Raw genomic sequence first — 22,976 nt, forward strand, 5'->3', positions numbered from 1 at the left:
CATGGTGGTGAAGCCACTATGGTTTCCTAATGAAAATGGCACTCACCAGTAACCGAGAGCCGGTGGTGAGCTCGAAGGAAGACATGACGGTAAAGCCTCTGCCTGGCGGAGTCGAGCGCCAGAAACCAAGTCTCCTGTGACAGGCCACTTGGAGGCCGCAACGAGTGGGCACTCAGCAACAGGGCCGCAGCCCAGCTGCGAGCTTCTTGCCAGTTGTAACTCTCCTGCAAGTCAAGAAATATTTTCTGCATATTATGGCCAAATATAAAAATCCACAGAGTTTAGTTTCTCATGCTGATAAATATTGACATGAGTACTTGTTTACCTTTATCGGCTGATTGCTTTCCATCAGCTAAGAAATGTTAAACGTTAGCGGTCAGCGCATCCGCATGCATCTGAAGTTTCTTGAATGTTTTCGATGGTTGTATCCGTTGTCTGTTGTCACCAAAGCTTGTGTCATCTGATTCTATGAGTGATGCAAATTATGTAGTACTTTCTTGAAGACATGCGGGCCCCAGTAATTACACCAGAACCTTCGACAAGTCACATATAAAAGCCGACGCACTTGAACTGCTGATCAGATTTTCGACAATCGCCAACTGAGCTTGCCGCTATCATTGTGCTTTGAGTGTACCGTTCGCGATTCAGTTGTTGCTTCTGTGCTTTTCACCATCACTACAACGTGAAAATATGAAATAATTCTTTATCAGTTTAGGAGATAGATAAATTTACCACTCTTTTTCTGGAGACAATAGAAAAACAACCTGCTTAGCAGAAAGCTAATATTGTTGCATAGGTAGATAGTAGAACATTCAATAACTGCACTGCTGGAAGCAGTTTTCAAATCAAATCAAATTGGTCATTCTGCAGATGATCAAATTTCAGTTTTTGTAGCATGACTATTGAGAGGAACAAAATCTTATCTGAAAATATATGGGCAGAAACTTAAATATATGCTTATAGCACTATCTGGTATACTCATACTAATTAGGCTTTCTGATAAAAAAAAAAAATTATAGCTCCAGCTATTTTTGATCATGAGATATCACTCTGGTAATCATGAGATAACAGTTGATCATGAGATGAACTAGCACAGTGAGCAAAAGGCATGTTTTGAGAAAAACTGCTGTTTCAGGATCTACTTCAGCTCATATATGTAGCATAAAATGACACTGCAGTTAAAACAGTGAAAAAGCACAGTCAACGTTCTATATTTTAAAATCTCTAGGGACAGTGAAAATGCAACAGGCATGTCTGAAACGGCTATGAAGGCCTGCCAGTGCACTTATTAAATGTTATCAGTGCTTGTACTACGACAGGAGATTGCGTGTACATGCATGTAAAATATAGCAGATGTCCTGTGACAGGCCCCTTTGCACACATCGTATGCTCCAGAGCAATACACTGCGTATGCGTGACCACGCAACACACCCGTATTATGGCAAAGCAGACTTTCGGGAACCAGCAGTATGTAAAGCAGACACTTTCTGCAGTGTTTTCCATGCTTCAAAGCCACCAGTGGGGATGACAAAGGTGGAGCCAGTGCCATTGCTGAAAATGATGCATTCTTTCAATAAAAACATTGCACCATATGGAAGGAATCTTGGTAGCAAATGTTGAAGCAGCTAGGCTTAGTGTTGCCTATATGTCTATGACTGCTAGCGTATCATGAAGCAAGAGTGCTGGTTCAATGCTGCGAAATAATCATAATGACAGTGGTGGCGGCTTCGAGTGTTGCCAACATCTGGAAAATCAGATGGAGAAGGGTCTCTGTGTCCGAAATTTAAGACCTCCTTATGCACTAGCTCTATGAGGTACGTGGCGGTATGTGACTCTCACGCGTCCCTTGATGTTATTTTTCCCATAAGTCTTGTGTCTCCTGTAATCCGGCTTCTCAGCATAGCTTAATGCTGACAACAGTCGGTCTGGTTGCAGCGCATTACGACAGATGGTATGAGTGTTTCGCTGCTGACGCCACCTAGCAGCAGGGTCGGTCAGGCGCAAAAGGGCTCGGGGTCTGCAAGCAGCACAGACATTCCGCACATGCGCCAATCCATGCTTCTGCGAGACAGTGTCGCGAGGCCTACACCAGAATGGACAAATATGATCATTCGAATATGCCATCGTTCGTGTGACCATACACACAAACGACCAGGCATAGGTGTCCAGTATGGGGCGAACACTCCTACTCGTGCCGACTAGTATAGCGCCGTTTCTGGGATCTTGACCTGCAGTCATGTCGTGAAGTCTGTGGTGCTGCTGTGTCCAACGAACGCCAGCGGTGTACCTATGAGACATTGCATTGTCAGCGTGCAAGTTATGGACAGTACATGGGCATTTCCTTGGTGCAGCCGCTGCCGCATGTACTACTTCTGCTTCACAAAACATGCACTGATGTTAGGCCGTCTGACATGTTTCAGAGTAGTATGTAATGGTTTAAGATTGGGGTAATGTGGGGATGCTTGACTCTAACGTGTCCGCTGATGTTTCCCCCGCATGGCTCTCACATCTCCTGTAATCCGGCTTCTCCCCATAGCTAAGCACTGGTAGCAGTTGGTGTGGCTGCAGCATATTACGAGAGATGCCGCAAGTGCTGTGCTGCTAATGGCACCTGACAGCAGGGTTACGCCGGGGCAACAGGGAGCAGGCTCTTACACATGGGGTCGGCAAGTAGCACGTACATTTGACATGTGCGCCGACCCGCTTCGTGGATCCATCTTGCAAAACGCTTAGGAGCAGGACACTAGAATGGATGAAATCGATCATTCGAACGCATCACCGTTCATGTGACCATATGTGCGAACAATTAGCCGTTGGTGTCCAACATATTCGCTCACTATCCGGTCACCGCGAGTCGGACTTCCTCGATTTGTCGCACGCCCATCAGAATGTTCTATGTGTTGTGATTCGGCTAGCAGGCATTAGTGCATGAAAGGTGCAATAAGTGTCCTTGTGATTGATTGTTGTCACTCCTTTGTCCCAAGAGCACATGTTAGACCCCGCAAAGTGGATTTCCGAAATCCCTTCATGTTCATTTACTAAAGCTCTTTTACACATGAATGAAGGCAATAGTTACAATGGGAAACAAGCCATAAGTTCATGAACGAGAATGGTCAAAAGTGTAAAACAGGCACACAAGAAGTGACACCTATGCTATGGACAACCTTCAGCCCTAACTGCCCAACGTTCATTAGCTTGATCTTAAACTTGGCCTGTGCCACATAAATCAAACTTGACTCATCAGCATGCGCACGCCTGAACCCATGGCGACTCCAATATAGACCATTTACTGGAAGCATCTGTCACGGCAGAGCTTAGGGGACAGTGAATGCTTTGAACGCATGTTACGCCCCCTCAACAACGCCTATTTTCGGTCTGCCCTAGGAAGATTTTTAGGCAATAACTGGAGCTCACAATGTCTGATTACAGTACTTACCTGGTTCTAACACACACCTTTTTTTCCCAGGAAGATTGGGCCAGAAGTTGATTCTGCAGTGTAATCGGATACAATACCAGGGCTAGGACAAAACTATTCCAACTCTACCATACGCCCTTTGTCATAGGTCGAAATTGCTCGAGCCCAGCCTACGTGGGCGGGCCCTGTGCTGCGCTAAGTCTTGCGAGGAGTTTGGTAGTCTCACCTTATTAAAAATAAAAAATGCATGACCCCAATGCCAACAATTTGCTCTCAGGGATGATGCCATTTTTATTTGTTTGAAAGCATTCTGTCGGTAAGAAAACGAAAACATTTACTGCAAATTTACTTTCCTTAATTTTATCTCATTACATTTTCTGATTGTAATTTTGGGAAACAAGGTTAGAGAAATAGAAATAGAAGGCACTTTTAGATCACTTCACTCTGAACATAATGATACCGAATTTGTCATTGTCACTCAACATAGAAAAAAGCCCCATAAGGCTAAGTGCAGTGTGCACAGTGTGTGTGTGCAGTGTGTGCAGCAATACTAATGAGGTGTTGTAGCTAGCATTCCTCGCGAGAATGGCCATACTAAATGTGTGACTGTTCCCTCTCAAAAAACTGCCAAACACTTGTTATCGTACAGCCATGTACTGGCCCTAGAACAACAATGAGAAACTACATTTACCACTTCATGTGCCTATTCCCGTGCCCTGCAGGCTAAAGAAATAAAAAATGCATAAAGGTGCGCCAGTTTTTGTTTTATAAAGATGTGCAAATTACCTGCTCAAGTGTCAAAGCATTCATCTTCGATGGAGCGAAAACAGTATCCCATTGCAAAACTCGCCACAGTCGACGGAACACGTACGGTACTGACGTCAGGTTCAACAAAAATTATAAGCCATGGACACTGTCTCCCGTCGTTCACACTTCTCAGTGCTGCAAATGTGCTGTCTGTGTTGCTGGCAACATTATAGAACCCGCTAGTCTATTACACAGTGTAATCTAGGTACAGTAATACCTTGCTAACTCAAAGTAGTAAAAACCGGAAACAATTTGGAGATAAGCGGATTTTTTAGATAAGCAATGTTGCAGAAATTGCAGTGAAAAGTAGAGTTCTTTCTAAAAGATTCACTACTGACCAGCTTTTCAACCAGCTTCATAACGGTAATGTGCACTTGTTTTCCGTGACCAAAAAAAAAAGGGAAGAGAAACTGCCCTCATTTTAAGGTGCACCCGTTAGTGGCGACCTAAAAGAAGAAGTCCTTTACAGTACCGTGCACCTCATTGTTTCATACAGGAATACAGCTTTCTCTCATTTGGAAAAAGAAAGATATACTCCCAATACACTAAACTTGTGATAAGTAAACAAAGTCACAGTTTCGCCCGAAAGGTGAAGCATCGGTTACAATAGCAAATTAGTAGACAGATACATGAAAAGTAAGGATAGCAGTTTTATCGGCTGTATAAACTTTTAAACATTCGCTTACTAACTAAATTAACAAGCATGGTGTCATGCTCGCACAAGCAAGCATGAACACATGTCACGCAATGATCACAGAAACTATATCAAAATGCTGGAGTGGGAAAGTGCAGTAGCAGAAGCGAGGGGATTGACCTTTGTGTGGCCTTTCACTTCGATGTGAAATAAGCGACGAGAACATAGCGCGGTACACCTAGATGCGTAGACTGTTGTCTCCATCGCAGATTGCTTTTAAAGATAAGGGCCCCGCAGCCGCCGGTGTAGAACGCCTCTCCTGTTTGCGCCAGACCCGCACGCAAGTTTCATGAACCCCGAATGCCTGTGTGCATATGCAGCCCGATTTCCGTCTGTCTCTGCACATGTGATCACTTTCCTTTCAATTGCACCATCGTGATGAACTCGGCATGTCACTGCAAAGGGCACTTCCATGCTGATAGAACAAATGCAGAAAACGGGAAGACGGACGGTGCACTAACCTAAGCCAAAGGCTAACCATATGTACTACAGCACATGGAGAAAGCTACGGCAGCTAGGCGCAAAGCACGTATGAGACAGCCATATTGAAATGCCGATGGCGATATGGTAACGCAGATTTCGTGTCGTACTCTATTCTAACGTGCACGCAATTTTTGGACACATTTTATCGGAAAAAAAAGTGTCCGTTAGATCTGAGTAAATACGGTACTTGTGAATGCTCAAGTCTCTTTTTGTGGCACCGTTCCTGTTCAGCCCATGCCACATGCGTAGCACAGACCACTGCCAGCGTATGACTACGCAACGCACGTGCCACTAACTTACCTAGAATGGTGCCACAGAAAGCGATGTGAGCATTCACGAAGTACGCGCTATACGAGCTGCATGTACCGTAACGCATGCAGCATGCACACTTTTTTTGTACATTGCGTAAAATAAAATTAACATGGAAATCACAACTCCAATGATAAATCACGTACGTTGAATAAAGCGAACGAAACAAACTGCATCAAGCATGCTATTTTGCAGGGCCTGCCTCTGCACACGTCTCTCTCGACACATGACACGCCAAATAGTTGCTTGACAAAGTTGTTATGCCGCTAGATTGCAATTTCACATTCAAGGAAAGCGTCACCTTTGCGGTAGGCATGGCCAAGGCGTGGCGGCCTCGTGCAAAGCCTGTTAAAATAGACCGGCGGCGGAGATTTTGTTCCATTCTCAGTCAAGATTTTAAGATATCTGCAATTTGGCCCAAAAATACTCCAAGATAAAGGGCAATAAGTACATGGCATGTATGGGAAATAGTTCGATGCCATGGGAAATTTCAAATAAACAGATTTCTTTAGATATGTGAGTTCGTGGTAACGAGGTATTACTGTATTGCACATGCAAAACGAGTGTTTTGCCAAAAACTTTTCTTCCCGCAATTTCGGCCCTTATAGGAGCCACGTCCCCTCAACTGTTTCAGCATCACTGACATACTGGTACATTTACATGCTTCTGTCCCACCGTCTTGTTTTTCACATTCCTTTTGTTAGGTAGGAATGCAAGGACCACAACAAGAGAGTATTCGTCATTATCTGTGTCATATTTTCATTTCTACACATGCAAAAATAAACTATTGTGTTCATTTTATAATATTCAAGAAAAAAACCGACACTGAGGGTGCACCATTTTCAAGAAAACCAGACACTGAATGAGTTAAATACAGTAAAACCACATTGCTCCCTTTCTTAAAGGACTGCAAGAAAACAAAGAAAAGAAAACATACCAGTCGAGAAAACAGCAAGGAATGTATCAATGGGGTTCCACTGTATGTGGTTTGATCTGACAATAAATTAGTTGGCAGTTTGCACTTCTAGTATGTTTTCCTTCCTAGTTGGTGTTCCCCCCGTCAGCATTAGTGTGGTAGACAGCTCAAGAACAATGAATGCTCACCAACCAGCCCATAAAACAACTGGGAAAAACAAATTCCACATACAGATGTGTACACCGCGTCTGAAGTGGCTATGACAATAAGAAAAAAAGAAGAGGAGGACCAACTAGTTAACTAATGTCATGTCACACCAGACGAATCACTGTGACCATTCTTAAGGACTCCTAAAGTCCTGCATACCACAATTTCACGTACTGTCTATTGCGCTACCTTTAGAAATTGACAACAAGTAGTGCACTGTGTTTGCAAGACGACAACCAGGAGCCACACACACCTTCCAGGCCCTTTTGAGAAGCAAAGTAGCCATGTGCAAGTACAGCTGGCCGGTGACATGATGTAGCACGAAGTCCCAGGCACCACCACGCGTCCATTTCTTCTTGTGAGCCTTATCCAGCAAGCCATCCAGCCTGGGCACAAGTAAAATTTATACAATGCCCTATATTTCACATATACCTAGTGAACATGTATACTAAATGGAACCTCAGCAAGCACTTTATTAACACTTTGAAGAGGAAAACAAAACATTTAATAAAGAAGGAATCTTGAGAACTGCCATATTTTAATGTAAAAGTTTAGCACACCTGTCTAACTATTACGCACTAAAGAACCGCATGATTGTGCACCATCTGGCCATGGTGGAAAGTCTACAGACTACAGCGCTGACAAAGATACCACACTTTCCTTATTGGCTTGCACACTACTAGGATAACATTGAACAGCGCAAGCACACAAGTAGTGCAGTCTCTCACACTTCAGGCTTCACCAGGACCCAACAGTGGTGCTCACAGTACCGTGACGACACAAAGGCTGTAAGGTAATTCTCTCTTTGATCTGTTATTTCGATTTTTTTTTTCGTGGTACTATGGCTTGCTAATTTCTGGTCACAGACAGACCAACTGTTCAATGCAGGAATTCTGTAAAGATGGCTCATTATTTAATAATACAGAATAACCATCAAATATTTCACACAACACACAAGCTTACGTTAAATTCCACAGACAAGTTTAGTATATGATTTAGTACCAGTATTGTAAAACACACAAAACGATATATCAGATAAACAAATGTTTTCTCCCAAATCCTTCCTTTCACCCCTCTTAGACAAGTAGACTGTGCCGAATGCCGCCGGTAAGGGTGGTCAAATGCAGAGACTGGCGTCAGTGAACGTCTCCTTCGGCACTGTAGACTCATGTTTTGGAGGAATGGCATGCTGGCATGCAGCAAGAAGACGCAACGTTCACAGCATTTACTCTTCATAACAGTAAATTTACAATAGTTGCCTTCTTAGACATCAAAAAAAGCCTTTGATACTGTTAGCCACGGCATATCATTAAAGAAACTTGAATCGTATGGCATAGTTGGCAACACTATCGATTTATTTTCACGGAAGCAGTAGGTGCCCTTTGAAAGCGTTCACTCCTCATATAACAATGTAACCTGTGGGGCGCCTGAAGGATCAGTATTGGGACCTGTTATATGCTAAGTTTATTTTATATAAACAACCTCCCCAAAACTATGCAAACCTCTAATGTACTAATTTATCCAAATGACACAGCTCAAGTAATAGTTGGCGATTCGTTTCCACAATTACAAAATAAACTTCTGTGTTACTTAATGTCTCTAGTTGGCTCTTACAAAATCATCTAATGTTAAATGTCGAAAAAAAAAGCATTTAATTTTTCACTCAAGGAGAAAAAATAGAGAAAAGAATTCTCTTGCTGGTTGTGTGATCCATGTTCAACTAATAAAGCTGACTGATTGAATAATTGATAGGTTTATTGATTGACATGCAGTTGGGTGCAGCAAAGGTGCCCGGCATACAGACAGGGACAGCAGCTTGCACTTTTTTTGTTCTTTTCCAGGATTTCGCATTGCTTTCTCTTTCAGTGCAGACAGACAGTAAGTAGGTTAAATTTTCATAACAATTAACATGGGAAGGTTCACTCTAACGCAGCTACTCATTGTTACATCTGAGTAATGTTCAAACTAGGGGTGCGCAAATGCTGAATTGTAGATTTCAAATCAGGTATAGAATCAAATCAAGAAAAAAAAAAGGCCTAATATCAATATCTGAAAATTTTTCACAATATTTAATGCTTACGAATTTCGGACAAGACAATGCAGTGCTACGTATCCACGGGAGTCTCCTAGCATTGTACAAGAAGTATGTAGTTACCTACCAGTAACTTAGGTACATAGAAATCAAGATATACAGTATGATCTACTTTTAAAAGGTACACCAAATTAGTACACCAGCACTGATTATAGCCCAGTTCTTGCATATGAAGATCTAGAAAATATTTTTTTATATAATTTTTTAATAAAATGAAGTGCTTTTTCCCTCTAAATCTATTGAATTAGTCTGAAATTGAAATTATTAAATACCGTATTTACTCGCATAATGATCGCACCCCTGAAGTTTGTCGTCAAAATTCGATTTTTTTTTATTTCCCGCGTAATGATCGCACCCCGAACTTGCCGCAGCGATATGTCGTGTGCCAAGTCTAGCTAATAAAGACTGCGCTTACCATCTGTTGAATGCTACGCGAACGACTATTCAAGACGAACCAGGCAATCTGCACGCACCAAACACTCTTAAGTAGATGCCTGATTTCATTACTTTCATCACTTTCCGCACTTCCATGACAAAAAGAGGTACAACCAAACTTTCCTTTATTATGTGTAGGCTTTAAAGTGGTTGTGGTCAACAACAAAAAAGGCGCCTTTCGATTCTTCTCATCTGCACTCGTGGGCAAGCAACAAATCGCAAGCGGCAACAATAGTAGCCACGTTTACACTGATACGTTAAAAGTGTACCTTATTCATACGCCAACGCTTGTAACACAGCTAAGATATTCACCCACCCTTAGCGCAAACGTGCGGTATTAGGATAGTAGTGAAGACAGATGCCGCAGTTTCCGCAGCATGCCCGCCATGTGTTTCTATGTCACTGGCAGCTAAGCGCGCCCATCTGTTTCTGCCCCCTCAAAGTGGACATGGGTACGTTATTGCCGCAAACTTGCCGATATTAACGATATTATTCATTACTAATACGGAAAAAACTGTTTCAATGCACGTAATGTACTCACGAGAAGAAAAAAAAAATCGCGTTCGGTGCTTTCGGCTTGCTCAGCCGGCCGACTTTTTTTTTGGTGTCCCGCAGCAAACGTGGGACGAAAAAAATGTTTTCTTCTCGCGGGAAATTTAACCCGCGTGATGATCGCACCCCTGCTTTTGCGTAAATTTTTCTGTCAAAAAAGTGCGATTATTATGAGAGTAAATACGGTACGGTAGTTCCTTGAGTCGATGTGGAGGACTGAGTGGAGGAACATTCTAGAACACAGGGCAACAACATGTGGTGCAGGATGGCATCGTACTGTAAAACGTTTGTCTAAGCGTATTTTGGCCCCACACCTCTGTACATTGTCAGGATCATGCAGAAAATTTCGTTTAGCAGATTTCAGCACCATTAGCCACGAGAGTAGCACCACTGAAATTTGGTGTAGATACTGACAATCTCCCTAAAATTGTCAACATGCAATGCTAAAGCTTACTCGGCCTTCCCTTATGTTTAGACAATACACTTGATACATTTCTTGTATTTATACGCCAAGGTGTCAAAATATTATGCAGGAACAGAGCAGCAACGACAACATATCAAAGGGACAGGGCTTTAGTGACTTTATACCAAGGAAAACATGCACAAGGACCATATGTAGTACCACAAGGACCATATGCAGTACCACAAGGACCATATAAAGTACCACAAGGATCTACTGTAGTACCACAAGGATCTACTGTAGTACCACAAGGACATACTGCAGTGCCACAAGGACATACTGCAGTACCACAAAGACATACTGTAGTACCAAAAGTTATTTCCTTTTCAGTGAGCCACTTACGAGTCAATGGCGCTGATGGCATCCTCCACAGCAGCTCGCTCCCCCTGCTTGGCTGACTCCCCATTGAGGGGTCCAGGTATGGTAGCAGGTGCAGAGCTGCATGGGTTGGTCAGTGCCAGAGAGGCCAGCTGGTCCAGTGTCAGAAGGTACTTGGCAAGGAATGATTCGTCCACAGGGCCAGCCTGGTTTTCTAGGTAGGCCTAGGCAGAGGAGGGAACGAACAATAAGCTCAAGCTGAGAACCAGTGAAGGCATAACCTTGCAAAAGCATAAGGTAGGAAGGCAGAGCAGGAAGCCCTTTCCTTGCACTGAATGCTCATCTTGTGCAGTTCTTGTACTGTTTACTTAATTCTAATGTGCACCTCTTTTTACGAAAAAGTTCACTGTAACTGATACAGTGAAATGTCGACATATAACAAGCTATTCTACTTTTTGTAACCTCTTGTCCATAGAACACCATTTACAGTCGCCGACCGTTTATTCGGACCTCACGGGGACTGCAGAAATGTCCGAATAAACAGGTGTCCGTAAAAGCAGATTAAGAAAAAAAAATGAAATCCTTTATTTCCACGCACTTATTCGGGCTCGGCAGTAGGCTTGAAGAAATCGTGAGTGCGCCGTTGCACGCTGTTCCGTTTACGCGCAATCAGATAAGCCTGAATCTCGGAGGGTCGAACGGTCACTATAGGCGGCTGAAAGCACAGTCGCTGCTTGTGCACGCTCCGCATGCGACGGCAGCGTAGCACATGGTGCGTCATCTTCCGACTCGGAGTCATCGTTCGGCGGTGCAGCATAGAGGATGGGTGCAGCAGAAACCTGACGAATGATCTCGCCGTCGTCGAGTTCTGTGCATGTCAGTACAGCAGTGTCAGCACCTGTGAAACTGTCAAATGAGACGGTGTCCGGAATTGCAATGCAACCACTGCGTAGGTCTCGGCAGAACATTTTCCGCATCAGTAGGGAGCACATCGGAAGGCGACAAATCTTAGGCCTCCCGGCACCCGCTTGCCGGCATTCCCCAGCGCAGTCTGCGCGGGCACTGTCGGCGCCATTAGACACTTGACGCGATGTTTCCATACGCCGCGTTGGAACACCGAAACCTCGACACAGCACACAAAGCAAACACCACCGTGCCGACACCAGTCGCACAAACGAAAACGTAGCCTGCTCGCAGCTTCGTGCGCGAAAGAAACATATCAGCTGCTGGATTGTCTTGACATGGCTTACTAAGCTGAAACCGGAACTGCTGTACGGCCACTCCATCGAACCAGACAGAAACGATGATGATGAGCGGGGATTTCCAGTAGCGCCACTTCGTGGGGCAGCAAGGAGGCTCCGTTCAAAACAAAAATGGCGTTCAGCAAGTCGAACTATGCGCCGGTCAGAGTCGGTGCATGATGCCCTCGATCGAGTTGGCTCAAGGAGTGTCCGAAAAATCAGACGAGAGGTTGCAAGGTGTCCGAACTTTCGGCAGTTGTTATACATTATGGTCTATGGGGAGAACGGCGGTGCCGCGAAGCTGACCGAATAATCGGGCATGTCCGAATTTTTGGAGTCTCGAAAATCGGTCGGCGACTGTATTTAGAACCTCAATACAACGAAGTGTGTTTGTACGCAATTTCAATATAACGAAATTTCACTGTTGCCTCAAAGGAATGCCGAGGCAAATGAGAACTTCTGTGGACGCAGATGGTCGAATGATTGAATTACAAGCGGCTGCTTGCAAACGCACCTCTCAAATCACATAACTACCACACGACAAGAGCGACCCCCAAAGTGGAGCCACATCATGTTCCGTATGAAGTCCAAGTGCAATAAGATCTTATGGCCCACTGTGTGCTTTCGGTGTGAGTGACAGTCTGCGAGGGTGACAAAAGAAAGATGGTCGCTTCATGAGTGTCGCCTTCCCGTGCGAGCAAAGGGAAGGGGGGAGGGAAGCGATAAAGAATGCACGAGGGGGCGGGTGCGAGCGAAATCGAGGAGTAAGTTGGTGGACATCTTGCTTTGGCTGTGGCTGAACATGGCTGTAAGGGCGGCTGAGCGCAATAGGCAGCTGCGCACCCCGCTTTAGGTAGAGGTAATCCGCCACGTGTGCAAAGAGTGGGCGTGACGAGACGGCGTCGCACCATGCAAGTGTGCATTTAGTATTAGAGGTTGCGTAATCGAGTTTCAGTGACATTCGCTCTCCGCTGGGGACATTTTTCCTGATAGCATTGTCCCAGTGCGGGCGACCCTATCAGCAGCAGGGGCATAGACCACACGAAAGCATGACTGGCTTCACTTATACCCGTGTCACACGGGCGTTTGGAAGGCCTTCCAACCGATAGTCAGTTGACTCAAAGGTCAAGTTTGAGCTGCTACACGGGCGGTTTCGAAGGTCGCCGAGTCAATAGACTATCGAGTCAACGGGGCACCTTACAACTCTATCGAAATCTCGATGGCCTTTAAGCAACGGAAACCGAAACAGCGCGAACATGCCCTCTCGTTCACAGGGTGCTCGTACTCGCGATTAGAAAGAACAAATAAACCAAAATGCTCTAAAATGCTATATATGAGTGCTATTAATTATTCAATAAAGTATTCTTGCCACTTGATATGTGCGAACTGCACGTACTGTCCACAACAGCGACGTGCAGCAACGCAAACGTTGCCACAGTTTCGCTACTGAAAAACTGAAAAACTAAAAATATATGTATGGCAATGTATAAACAATATTTTTAAATGTATAAACAAACATGAAAGAAATTATAGTGCTTTTAAGTCGTTTTAATGTTGTTTAACTTATCGTGACATGAAAATGAAAATAAAAATCCGCAGCGCCACACAATTTTGCGAGAAACACCTGAACCACTCAGGGGCCCTTCAAAAGTGCCGTGTAGCAGCGTGACAACTCCTTTGAGTCGATAAAATTGTGACGTTTCGAAGGCCGTCGACTGGAAGGCCTTCCAAATGTGCCCGTGTGACACAGGTATTAATTAGTGCTGCTGAGAAGATATCGTTGTGGCAAGAAACCGTATCATTCATTGCAAACTCCCAAATTTTTCAAGATAAATTGTTTTCTCATTCAGGTCCAAATTTTTTCGATCGCCCGATAATGAAGAAAATTCTGCGGCCTTTTTCAGCATAAGAAAAATTGATCGGGGACTGTACTTACTTGCATAAAAGGTCAAATTTATATAGAACGAAATTTCAATATAACAAAGCAAATTGCCAATTTCACAGAGTTCATTATATCAAGGTCTAACAGTTCTGGCACAAAAAGACTAAATAAACAAGCTGCCACTAATACATTTTCTGCATATGAAAAGCTTTCGTGCACACAGCGCATGCCTCCACATACGCTGAACATAGGCACACTGCAATTCAGAGCACTTTCCTATAGTACTGTCATCAAAAGTTACGGAAGAATCGAGCTTTGAAAGGCCCCGTCGTGCTGCATAATCACCCAGATAATCATTGACGCAGCGCCGCCACCTTGGTATCATCATAAAGAGGAGAGATCAGAGCTAAAGATAGCTGAAGCGACGCATTTCTCCACCAAAACATAAACCAGCGAACACAAGTGAAAAAGAGGCAAATGCGGCATTGCAAGTGAGCGAAGTAGCCACGGGGGGCACAGGGAGTGCTCCTACTGGCTGTTGTAGATTTGAATTGCTGACGAACCTCTCTCGCGCAGATTTGCACAGCAGCGAGCTGCACATTCCTATCAACGTGACTGACAATCGTGGCAGCTTACGCACCTTTTCTCTGATGAGCCCCAAAGGAATCAAGTTCCAAACGGCCTACACGTATGGAAGACCACAAAAGGCATGGAAAAGAGGGAGAAAACTACTCGTAGAAGAGTATGCCACTGAGCTTGTTGACGAGGCTTGACCGGCGCATGTGGGTGACAGGGAAGGTGCAACCGTGGGCTATGGTGACAGTGCGTCTGCGAGCGATGGTGACGGCACGACCGCGAGTGATGGTGAAGGCGCGTCCGTGAGCGATGGTGAAGGCACGTCCGCAAGCGATGGTAACGGTGTGAGCCCGAGCAATGATAGAGGCATGCCCGCGAGCGATGGTGAAGGTGCAACCGTGAGCGATAGTGACAGCGCGACCCCGAGCGATGGTGAAGGCTCGATCGCGAGCAATGGTGAAGGTGCAACCGCGAGCGATAGTGACAGCGCAACCCCGAGCGATGGTGATGGTGCGCCCGCGTGTGGTCGCGACGGAAACGCAACATTGGTGGAGCACAAGTTTTTGCGTCAAATATTCAACTGCTGATTTCATCTCCAACTCTCACTAATAAAGAGGTTGCACAACGAGAGAGGAGCGGACGTTTTGAATGTGCTGTCATGGCCTCTGCACTAAGGATGGATGCATGATCAAAATGGCAACTAAGGTGCATGAAACTGCTGCAAGAACGCAAAAAACATCAAAATATAAAGAAAATGTGTCCTCACAGGCAAAGGACTACATACCAGGCGAGCTTTAGGTGCTCAAAGTAAAGATTTAAATGTTTATAACAGATGAAACATTGAGGCCTGTTTCCTCAGCTTTCATTTTTTGTGCAGTTGCTTTCACTCATGCCAGTGCCATTTCACAACGAATGAAGACAATATCATTCTGTCTTTTGCACTTAGATCCTTAAACATTGATGAGTGCAATAAAGCTGTCCATATGTATATGCACCTCATAAAAAATGTATGGGTTTTTTGCAAAAGTCATCAGTAAGACAATATAAAGTTTAAAAATTATTTTTATGCTCATTTCAGCGTTTGAAAAATACACCAATAGCTTTATTGCACAGCATGGGCCGTTGTGAACATGCAGATGTGAAAATCTTGGTGAACTTATGTTAATTTGGGACTCAAAAACTATAATAGATAGCACAAAACTAAGTTCAGTTACGGTACAAGCATAACAAATCACACTTGCATGCCAAATTTCACCAATTTATTCTGTGGGGATGCGCGACTCTCGCGCGTCCCCCATGTTTTTCTCCATGGCGCGCCTCCTGTAGTGTGGCTTCGCCGCGTGGCCTGCGTGACGCCCGCGGCGGTCGATGTGGTTGGGGCACGGTGCGAGAGATGGCGCGAGTGTTGCGCTGCTAACGCTGCCGACAGGCGAGGTTACTTGGGCGCCGAAAGGAAGGCACTTGGTCTCTTGGGTTGGAGATCGTCGGCGGGCGCAGACGTCCACGCGGGCGCCGTCCGATGCTTCGGCGAGACTGTCTCGCGTGGAAGCCTTCGAACGTGCCACTATTCGCGTGACCGTACACGCGAACGACCAGGCATTGGGATCCAGCATGGGGCGAACATATTCGCTCGTTTTACGGTCGCGGTGAGTCGGACTTCTAGATTTGTCGCGCGCCCGTCGGCATGTTTTGCGGATAGCAACTCGGCTAGCAGGCATTGATCTATGAAAGGTGCAATAAATGCCCTTGTGATTGTTTGCAATACTGTGTTGTCGCTCCTTTGTCCCAAGAGTACGGAGGAGAACCCCGTATCTCCCACATCTGGCTGCCCAACGTGGGGCTCTTGGGGCATCGGAGGATAGTTTTAACAGTTTTGCTTCGTTCGAGACCTTTGTTTGAACCGAAGCGTAGGCCTAGCGTGAATTTTGATCGCTAGCGTCGGCGGCGTGCTTTCTTGAGCGAGGTGATGGTGGCGGTAGTGTGTTTGAACATGTCAACATGCTAAGCCGTTTCGCAAGTGTTTTTTTAATGACATTCGTCAGTACGAGAGCCACGTGGTCTGCATCCTGGGAGAGCGAGGCTGAGCGCCCGCGGAGCAGTGGCACGCCTGAAGCGAGTGAGTACGGACGCCTCGTGGGTGGTCCGAATTTCTTATGTAAATAGCTTCTTCTATCTCTGACTCGGATAAGGTCGCGGCTCTGGGAGCCGGGTGGCCGTGGGCCACGGGTGCCACTACGGGCTGACTGGTATTGCGGCCTGGCACCGGGCGCTCCGACACCGTCTAGGACGGTGGGCGCCGTCAACTCGGATGCTGTGTGCACTGAGTGGAGTAGGACCACCTCACAGAGCTGACCTCTCCTCACGGCTGCCTGTTTTGCGCTCATTTTCGGTGTTTGTTGGATGCCGGTTGTTGTCAGGGTAGAGACGCTTTAGGCCTAAGGCTTTACGAAGCTGCCTGTCGCACGTGGAGGGACACAACCTGGTGGACCGTGGCCTTGAGGTGTTGCAAGTTGCTTCCCTCATTCTAGTTAGCCTCGCATGAATTGAAATTACTCGTTCGACTCAAGAAAGCGAGCTTCGTTCACGTGAACTTAGCATCTGAGTAGCTGCCCGATCTTTTGCTAGCCGAGTTGAAAATCGTACCACGTGGGCGATACGCAAGCCGAATTCCTCTCCCTTGCACTATTTTAGTGTTTGCCGAGTGTGTTGAGTTTACGCAGCGTGATTGGAGTCACCCCTGGCTTGCCGTCACCTGCACATCGTCTGTGCTGCTGCCCCGAACTACGATCGAGCCACCCCGGGCGATGGTGATGCTGTGGCCAGTTCGGCGCGGCGACTTCGGCGGCCTCCTGTATCCAGCTCACAACCCTCGGCGGCGGACAAAAGAGCCGGCGGTCACCGACAGCTACGGCGGCTCTTGCCAGCAGGGCGCGTCGGCGCGAGCGACGCTTGCTCGTACCGATTACTGCGTCGTCGTCTCCGGAGTCCTGGCCTGGGATCGTGCCGTCGAGTCGCAAAGCTGCTGCTGTGACCGGCGGACGCCAGCGGTGTACCCAAGGACAGTCGGCTCGCATGCTATGGACAGCGTGTAGACATTTCTGCGCGACCACTGTTGCATGTACTATCTTGTTCGCGAAGCACGGGTTAATGTTAGACCGTGTCACATGTTTCGCCGGAATAAGAAGTGATTTAAGGTTGGGGGGATGTGGGGATGCGCGACTCTCGCGCGTCCCCTGATGTTTTTCCCGCATAGCGCGCCTCCTGTAGTGCGGCTTCGCCGCGTGGCCTGTGTGATGCCCGCGGCGGTCGATGTGGTTGGGGCGCGGTGCGAGAGATGGCGCGAGTGTTGCGCTGCTAACGCCGCCGACAGGCGAGGTTACTTGGGCGCCAAAAGGAAGGCGCTTGGTCTCTTGGGTTCGAGATCGTGACTATTCGCGTGACCGTACACGCGAACAACCAGGCGTTGGGATCCAGCATGGGGCAAACATATTCGCTCATATTACGGTCGCGGTGAGTCGGACTTCTAGATTTGTCGCACGCCCGTCGGCATGTTTTCCGGATAGCAACTCGGCTAGCAGGCATTGATCTATGAAAGGTGCAATAAATGCCCTTGTGATTGTTTGCACTACTGTGTTGTCGCTCCTTTGTCCCAAGAGTACGGAGGAGAACCCCGTGTCTCCCACAATTCCCATAAATTAAAAAAAAAAATGTTTTCATAGTCACGTCCCCCCTTAAATTACTAGAGCAAAGACTTGAAACTAGTCATCTTGAGAGTGCTTTCAGCATCCTTTATTTTTAACACTTTTCTGTCTGTGCCTATACCCATTGATAGCCTACTATCAATTGTTTCAACTTAATCTGGCTGCGTTTGGAGTGCTTTCAGGCGGCTAGGCCACTCAGCACAACATATTAACAACTTTTCTAGTTTCGCTTTCGTTTTTCTTTTACTTTTTTTTCACCTCGGGGGAGGGGGGCGGGGAGGGTTAAGAGTTTTTCAGTCGGGCATGACAAGCACTCATAGCTACCAACCTGGCATCAACGTCACACGCAGCTGCCCCTCGAAAACGGAATATTTCGAGGAATTCCAATGAGTCAGCGTCAGCATTTTTTGATGGTGGCAGCAGCAAAGACTCTGAAGACTATTTTGTTTTATTGGCCTTCAGCACGGATGGCCAAAATGCATCAAATATCCGTGGAATGTGAACAGATAACCACCAATAGGTTTCGTTTTCTACTACGAACCGTTTCGTTGCTGCCGCACTCAGATCTAAAGATATCAAGGGCGTTCTAAAGATCACAGTCCTTATCTGCAGGGTGTCAACGTCGTTCGGGCGTCAACACTTGCCGGTGACGGCACAAAGAGCGAAGTTTTGCTCAACGAGGCGGCTGTGAGTGGACCTCAATATTGCACTATTATTGCGCTCCATAGTGCCACATGGCAGTTTGTAAGAGCCACTGCATGAGCAAGATAGCCACTATAGCTAACATTTTCCTTTGTATATAAAGAACTTCTACAGAAAGGAAGCTTATATTTGCAGGAATGTTGTATATAGCTTTTTTGTTTGAAATGTAAATTTCCAAACTTTTTAATGTTCTCTTGGTGAAAAGCAGCATCAATGTTCTTATAGTTTTCTCATTTTCCTCACAAAATTGTTAATAAATCTTTGCTTGAAAATAATAAAATTAGAAAGCACATTCCTTCTGCAAATTGATATCATACACTCTAATATCAAGCATTTGCTGTAGCAGTAAATATATCACTTACTGGAACACCCAAAAACTGCCTATTATCCCACGTACAAGAAAGTGTTAAGCAGGGAACAAGCACAGTGAATACCCAGCCTAACAGCCCAGCATTTTTGGCAGTAACCACCAGTGTGTGACCACTTTGAAGTTCTCAACAAGTTCTGTCCTGTTCCAAAGTGCACACGTGCCTCAAATACGTCAGCCAGGCAGCGCTGCCAGGGAAGCGAGTAAACAGCCTCGGCGCCAAACTGAGGCTCCTCCTCAGCTTGCAGTGCATGCTTGTAGGCGTCCAGCACACGTCCAGAGTTCAACAGCAGCCTCAACAGCTTCACACGCAGTGCCACATCCAGCGGACGGGTCACCTGCGCATTGAAATGTGAACTCCAGTTAATAAACATGTGCGAATACTACACAGTACATTTCGAACCGAATATCAAATCGAACAAACAAAAAGAAAGCTAAATATCAAACACAGTTAACAGATTTTACAGACATGCCCAATAATTCAGACGCTTTTGTGGCACCACCACATACCCCATAGAGTCAATGCATAAGAACATGAAATTTCAAATGCAAAAAAAACCTCCACCGTCAGATTTTGTGCACTTTTTGCCACGACCACAGGTCCAAAACGGCATTATTCAAAGCCACCGCCGTCGCTATTTTAATTATCGCGCCGCCTCGAAGTGGCTCTCTCATACGCAGATCCACTGGCAGCCGTAGCTACCACAGCAGCAACACTAAGCCTAACTACTTCGATGTTCGCTACCAAGCTTCCGCTAGCAGTGCCATGTTTTTCATTGAAATAATGTGCCGCTGTTAGCAATGGCGCCGACTCCACCTTTGTAATCCTCGCCAATGGCTTCAACGCTCGGAGAGCATAGCGAACTGGATAACGCCGGTGACCAAAAGTCAACATTGCCTCAATACAGCACTGTAATGCGATGAAGCATACCAAGAGTAAGAAGGGGTAATCGTCATGAGACACGGTATGTTTTTCTTAGGCTACGTTCAGACTTGGGAAGTGGCAGGCGGGCGGAAAGGCCAAAGCGGCCGGAATATCTTCTCCATGCATGTCCAAGATTTTCACATTTGTTTCACCACTGCAGCGGAAACCACTGCCGCTTTCGCCCACATCCATCTAGTCTGTGTACACATGATGGCGCTGTTCATTGCATCATTTCAAGTGGCATGTTCATTCATTGACCCATCAGTTATCAAAAGCTATCATTTCACGCAACTGCGCATGTCTTTAACTTTCGTCTGCCATGGATGAGGAAGAAGACAGTTTTGACACTTTAGCTAGTTGTCCTTCCTAAAAATAAACAATGAACAAGGGAAAATTTAAAATTTTACGACCAGATGTTTACATGCTAGTGCAGCTCCCAATGAAGAGGAACTGCTTCCCGCTTCGCCGAGGCGAAAAATTCGGTTCGAGATTGATCAGGCTTGCCGCCTGATTTTTCGTGCGTTTCGGCGCCTAGGCGGGAGGATTTTGTCAAGTGTTTTTCTGCTTCCGCCTGCTCCGAGACCAAGTGTGAACATAGCCTTAAAGGGGGAATGACACGGTCACTCAACAATTTGTTTTTTCCAGTGAGAAATTGTAGCAGAGGGTTTATTACAGTTACGCATACATAAAAACTTGGCAGTAAAAGCCCATTTCTGTCCAAAATATGAGCTAGAACTCTCTGGCTCTAAGCCCCGCCCTCCGGCTCCCACCGCCATATTGCCAAGCCAGGTGTGACATCCCGCGCTGCATGGAACCGAGCCATTATCTGCTACGAAATCGGCCATCGCGCCATGTGAGGTCAGGGCATAGCTGCTGTTTGTTGACATATTTCCTCCAGATGTCGTGTGCCACGTCTTCAACACTGCGAACTTTGCGTGATGATGCAAGCGAGGAATCTTTGAGCAGCACATGCAGTGATGGCGTAGTATAATCTGCGCATTTTGACTTCTACATCGCCACCAGCTCAAGTGACAAAAAACGGCCTCCAAGATTCGTGCGCGCCGGCTGGCTTGCGCAAATGTCGGAGGCCATGGACGAAGACAGCGTAGTAAATGTGGTCAACGTAGATGGTGACATTGGTGTTGCGCTAAATGCTACTGATGCTTTTCTGCACTCTTGATATTTCATGCATTCAGCACTGCTTAGCCATCTGTTCATGGGAGGTGAAGTCTGGTGCTACTTCGCACAATGCAAATTGTTACACGCGTAGATTGTTTGCTGGCATGCATTTCTTTAGGATCCGTACTCAACAAAACTGTGATGTTGTTAAGCAGCCGCGCGCTCCACCAGTTTTTTTTTTTTTTCCACTGTAGTTGCATGCAGCATATGTACACAAATACCGGCGCACATGTGTCCACGGCGCAAGGATTTGGCACGATGTATGCTTTGGCTGAACCTTCACTTGAACTTGCTTTATTGCACCCGATATCCATAAAACAAATAGCAAGGCTAACGTCTGGCCGGGACACTGCCTGCTGGATTGGTCCGTGCGCTAACACGGTCAGCATCGTGTCTGGCCGCAGCCTTAGCTTTTCCATGGGTATCCCAAACTCGGTGAGCAGGCGCAAATTGTCGTTGTAGCTGCCTGGCTTGAAGTGTTCCGAGAACAAACCAAAAGCGTCAGATAATCGCCAGTCCTTCCTGCCCACATTAATCTTCCAAGCCTTAAGTTTCAGCGGCTTCTTGGGGAACCTGAAGTACGATACGGAGCACACCTTGGTCTGTTCGCTCTAACACCCAACAGCGCTACATAGGCGCCGCGGTGGCATTGTTTCAGCCCCTACAAGCTGAACAATTCCAATGGCAAACTGAACAAAGCAGAAGATTCCCACATGCGGCGCGCACAGCTGACACACCAGATTCCTTGCCGGAATATCCAATATACATGCTCGCTCGGCAGGCATGCAGCCTGTGACGTCACGGCTTGGGAGCGTGCCGGTGTTGCCCCACTGTTACGCCGTTCGAGTGTAATATAAGAAATTAAATTAGAAATTGCGTGCTGGCTCAAATGTGCTAAAATTTTGATGTGTTCTTGAATGCACAAAGATTACCTCACATAATACAGATAATGATGGAAAATTGGGTGTCATGCCCCCTGTAATTCTATGTACGTGCATGCATCCACCATTTCCAATCACAGTACGAGCACCAATATGCATAATGAAGTCAACTGACAGGCCTATAGAGCTATTTCAAACGTGCCTGTGGTGATTTGAGTCCTTGGGGGCATGCATGCAGTAAAAGGCATGCATTCATTTTTTCGGACTACCTGATTTTTCAGATGTTTCGAGTCCAAAAAAAATCGGACGGTGACTGTATAATCAATTTTAACTCGAACTTTTGTGCAGTGCTGCACATGCTTAGGAGCCTAATCACATTAGTTGACCAGAATCTTGCTAGCTATCAGTAACTTAGGTACCTATGAATGAAGATACATGGTATGCTCTACTCTTATAAAGGGAACACCAAATTAGTATGCCCCTACTGATAACTACCCAGTTTGTATACGCAGGTCTGGAAAATATTTTTTTATGAATAGAATGTCTGTCAAATAAAATTGAGTGCTTTTTTTCCCTTCTGAAGCTGAAAAGATAGCAACGTTGTCCTCAATATCAATGAGGTTTTCAATTTAATATTGGGCCATAGTGTGCTTAATGGCACTAAGCAATCATCTACTGCTTAGACAGCATTGCTTTCCATTTTCCTTCCACAAAACAGCAGGGTTTTTCTAGTTAGCTAGTTAACACCAATCTGCGTGACAAAAGCAGGAAATGTTCATCATGTCACTCAGTAGAGTCATCAGCATCAATGATAAACAGTTCTAAAATCAGGAG

General features: G+C 45.9%; 1 protein-coding gene across 1 annotated transcript in view; it reads right to left on the reverse strand.

The window, feature by feature from the left end:
* LOC126542348 (E3 SUMO-protein ligase RanBP2-like) overlaps positions 1-22,976 on the reverse strand; it is a 171,153-nt gene that overhangs the window by 123,640 nt on the left and 24,537 nt on the right. Inside the window, exons 8-11 of the mRNA XM_050189386.3 lie at positions 19,322-19,495; positions 10,713-10,912; positions 7,085-7,217; positions 47-224 (exon numbers count right to left, since the gene is read on the reverse strand). Of these exons, the coding sequence (XP_050045343.1) occupies positions 47-224; positions 7,085-7,217; positions 10,713-10,912; positions 19,322-19,495 (685 nt within the window). The remainder of the gene's footprint in view (positions 1-46; positions 225-7,084; positions 7,218-10,712; positions 10,913-19,321; positions 19,496-22,976) is intronic.

Source organism: Dermacentor andersoni, chromosome 2 (genome assembly GCF_023375885.2).
Source record: "Dermacentor andersoni chromosome 2, qqDerAnde1_hic_scaffold, whole genome shotgun sequence".
Taxonomy (NCBI): domain Eukaryota; kingdom Metazoa; phylum Arthropoda; class Arachnida; order Ixodida; family Ixodidae; genus Dermacentor; species Dermacentor andersoni.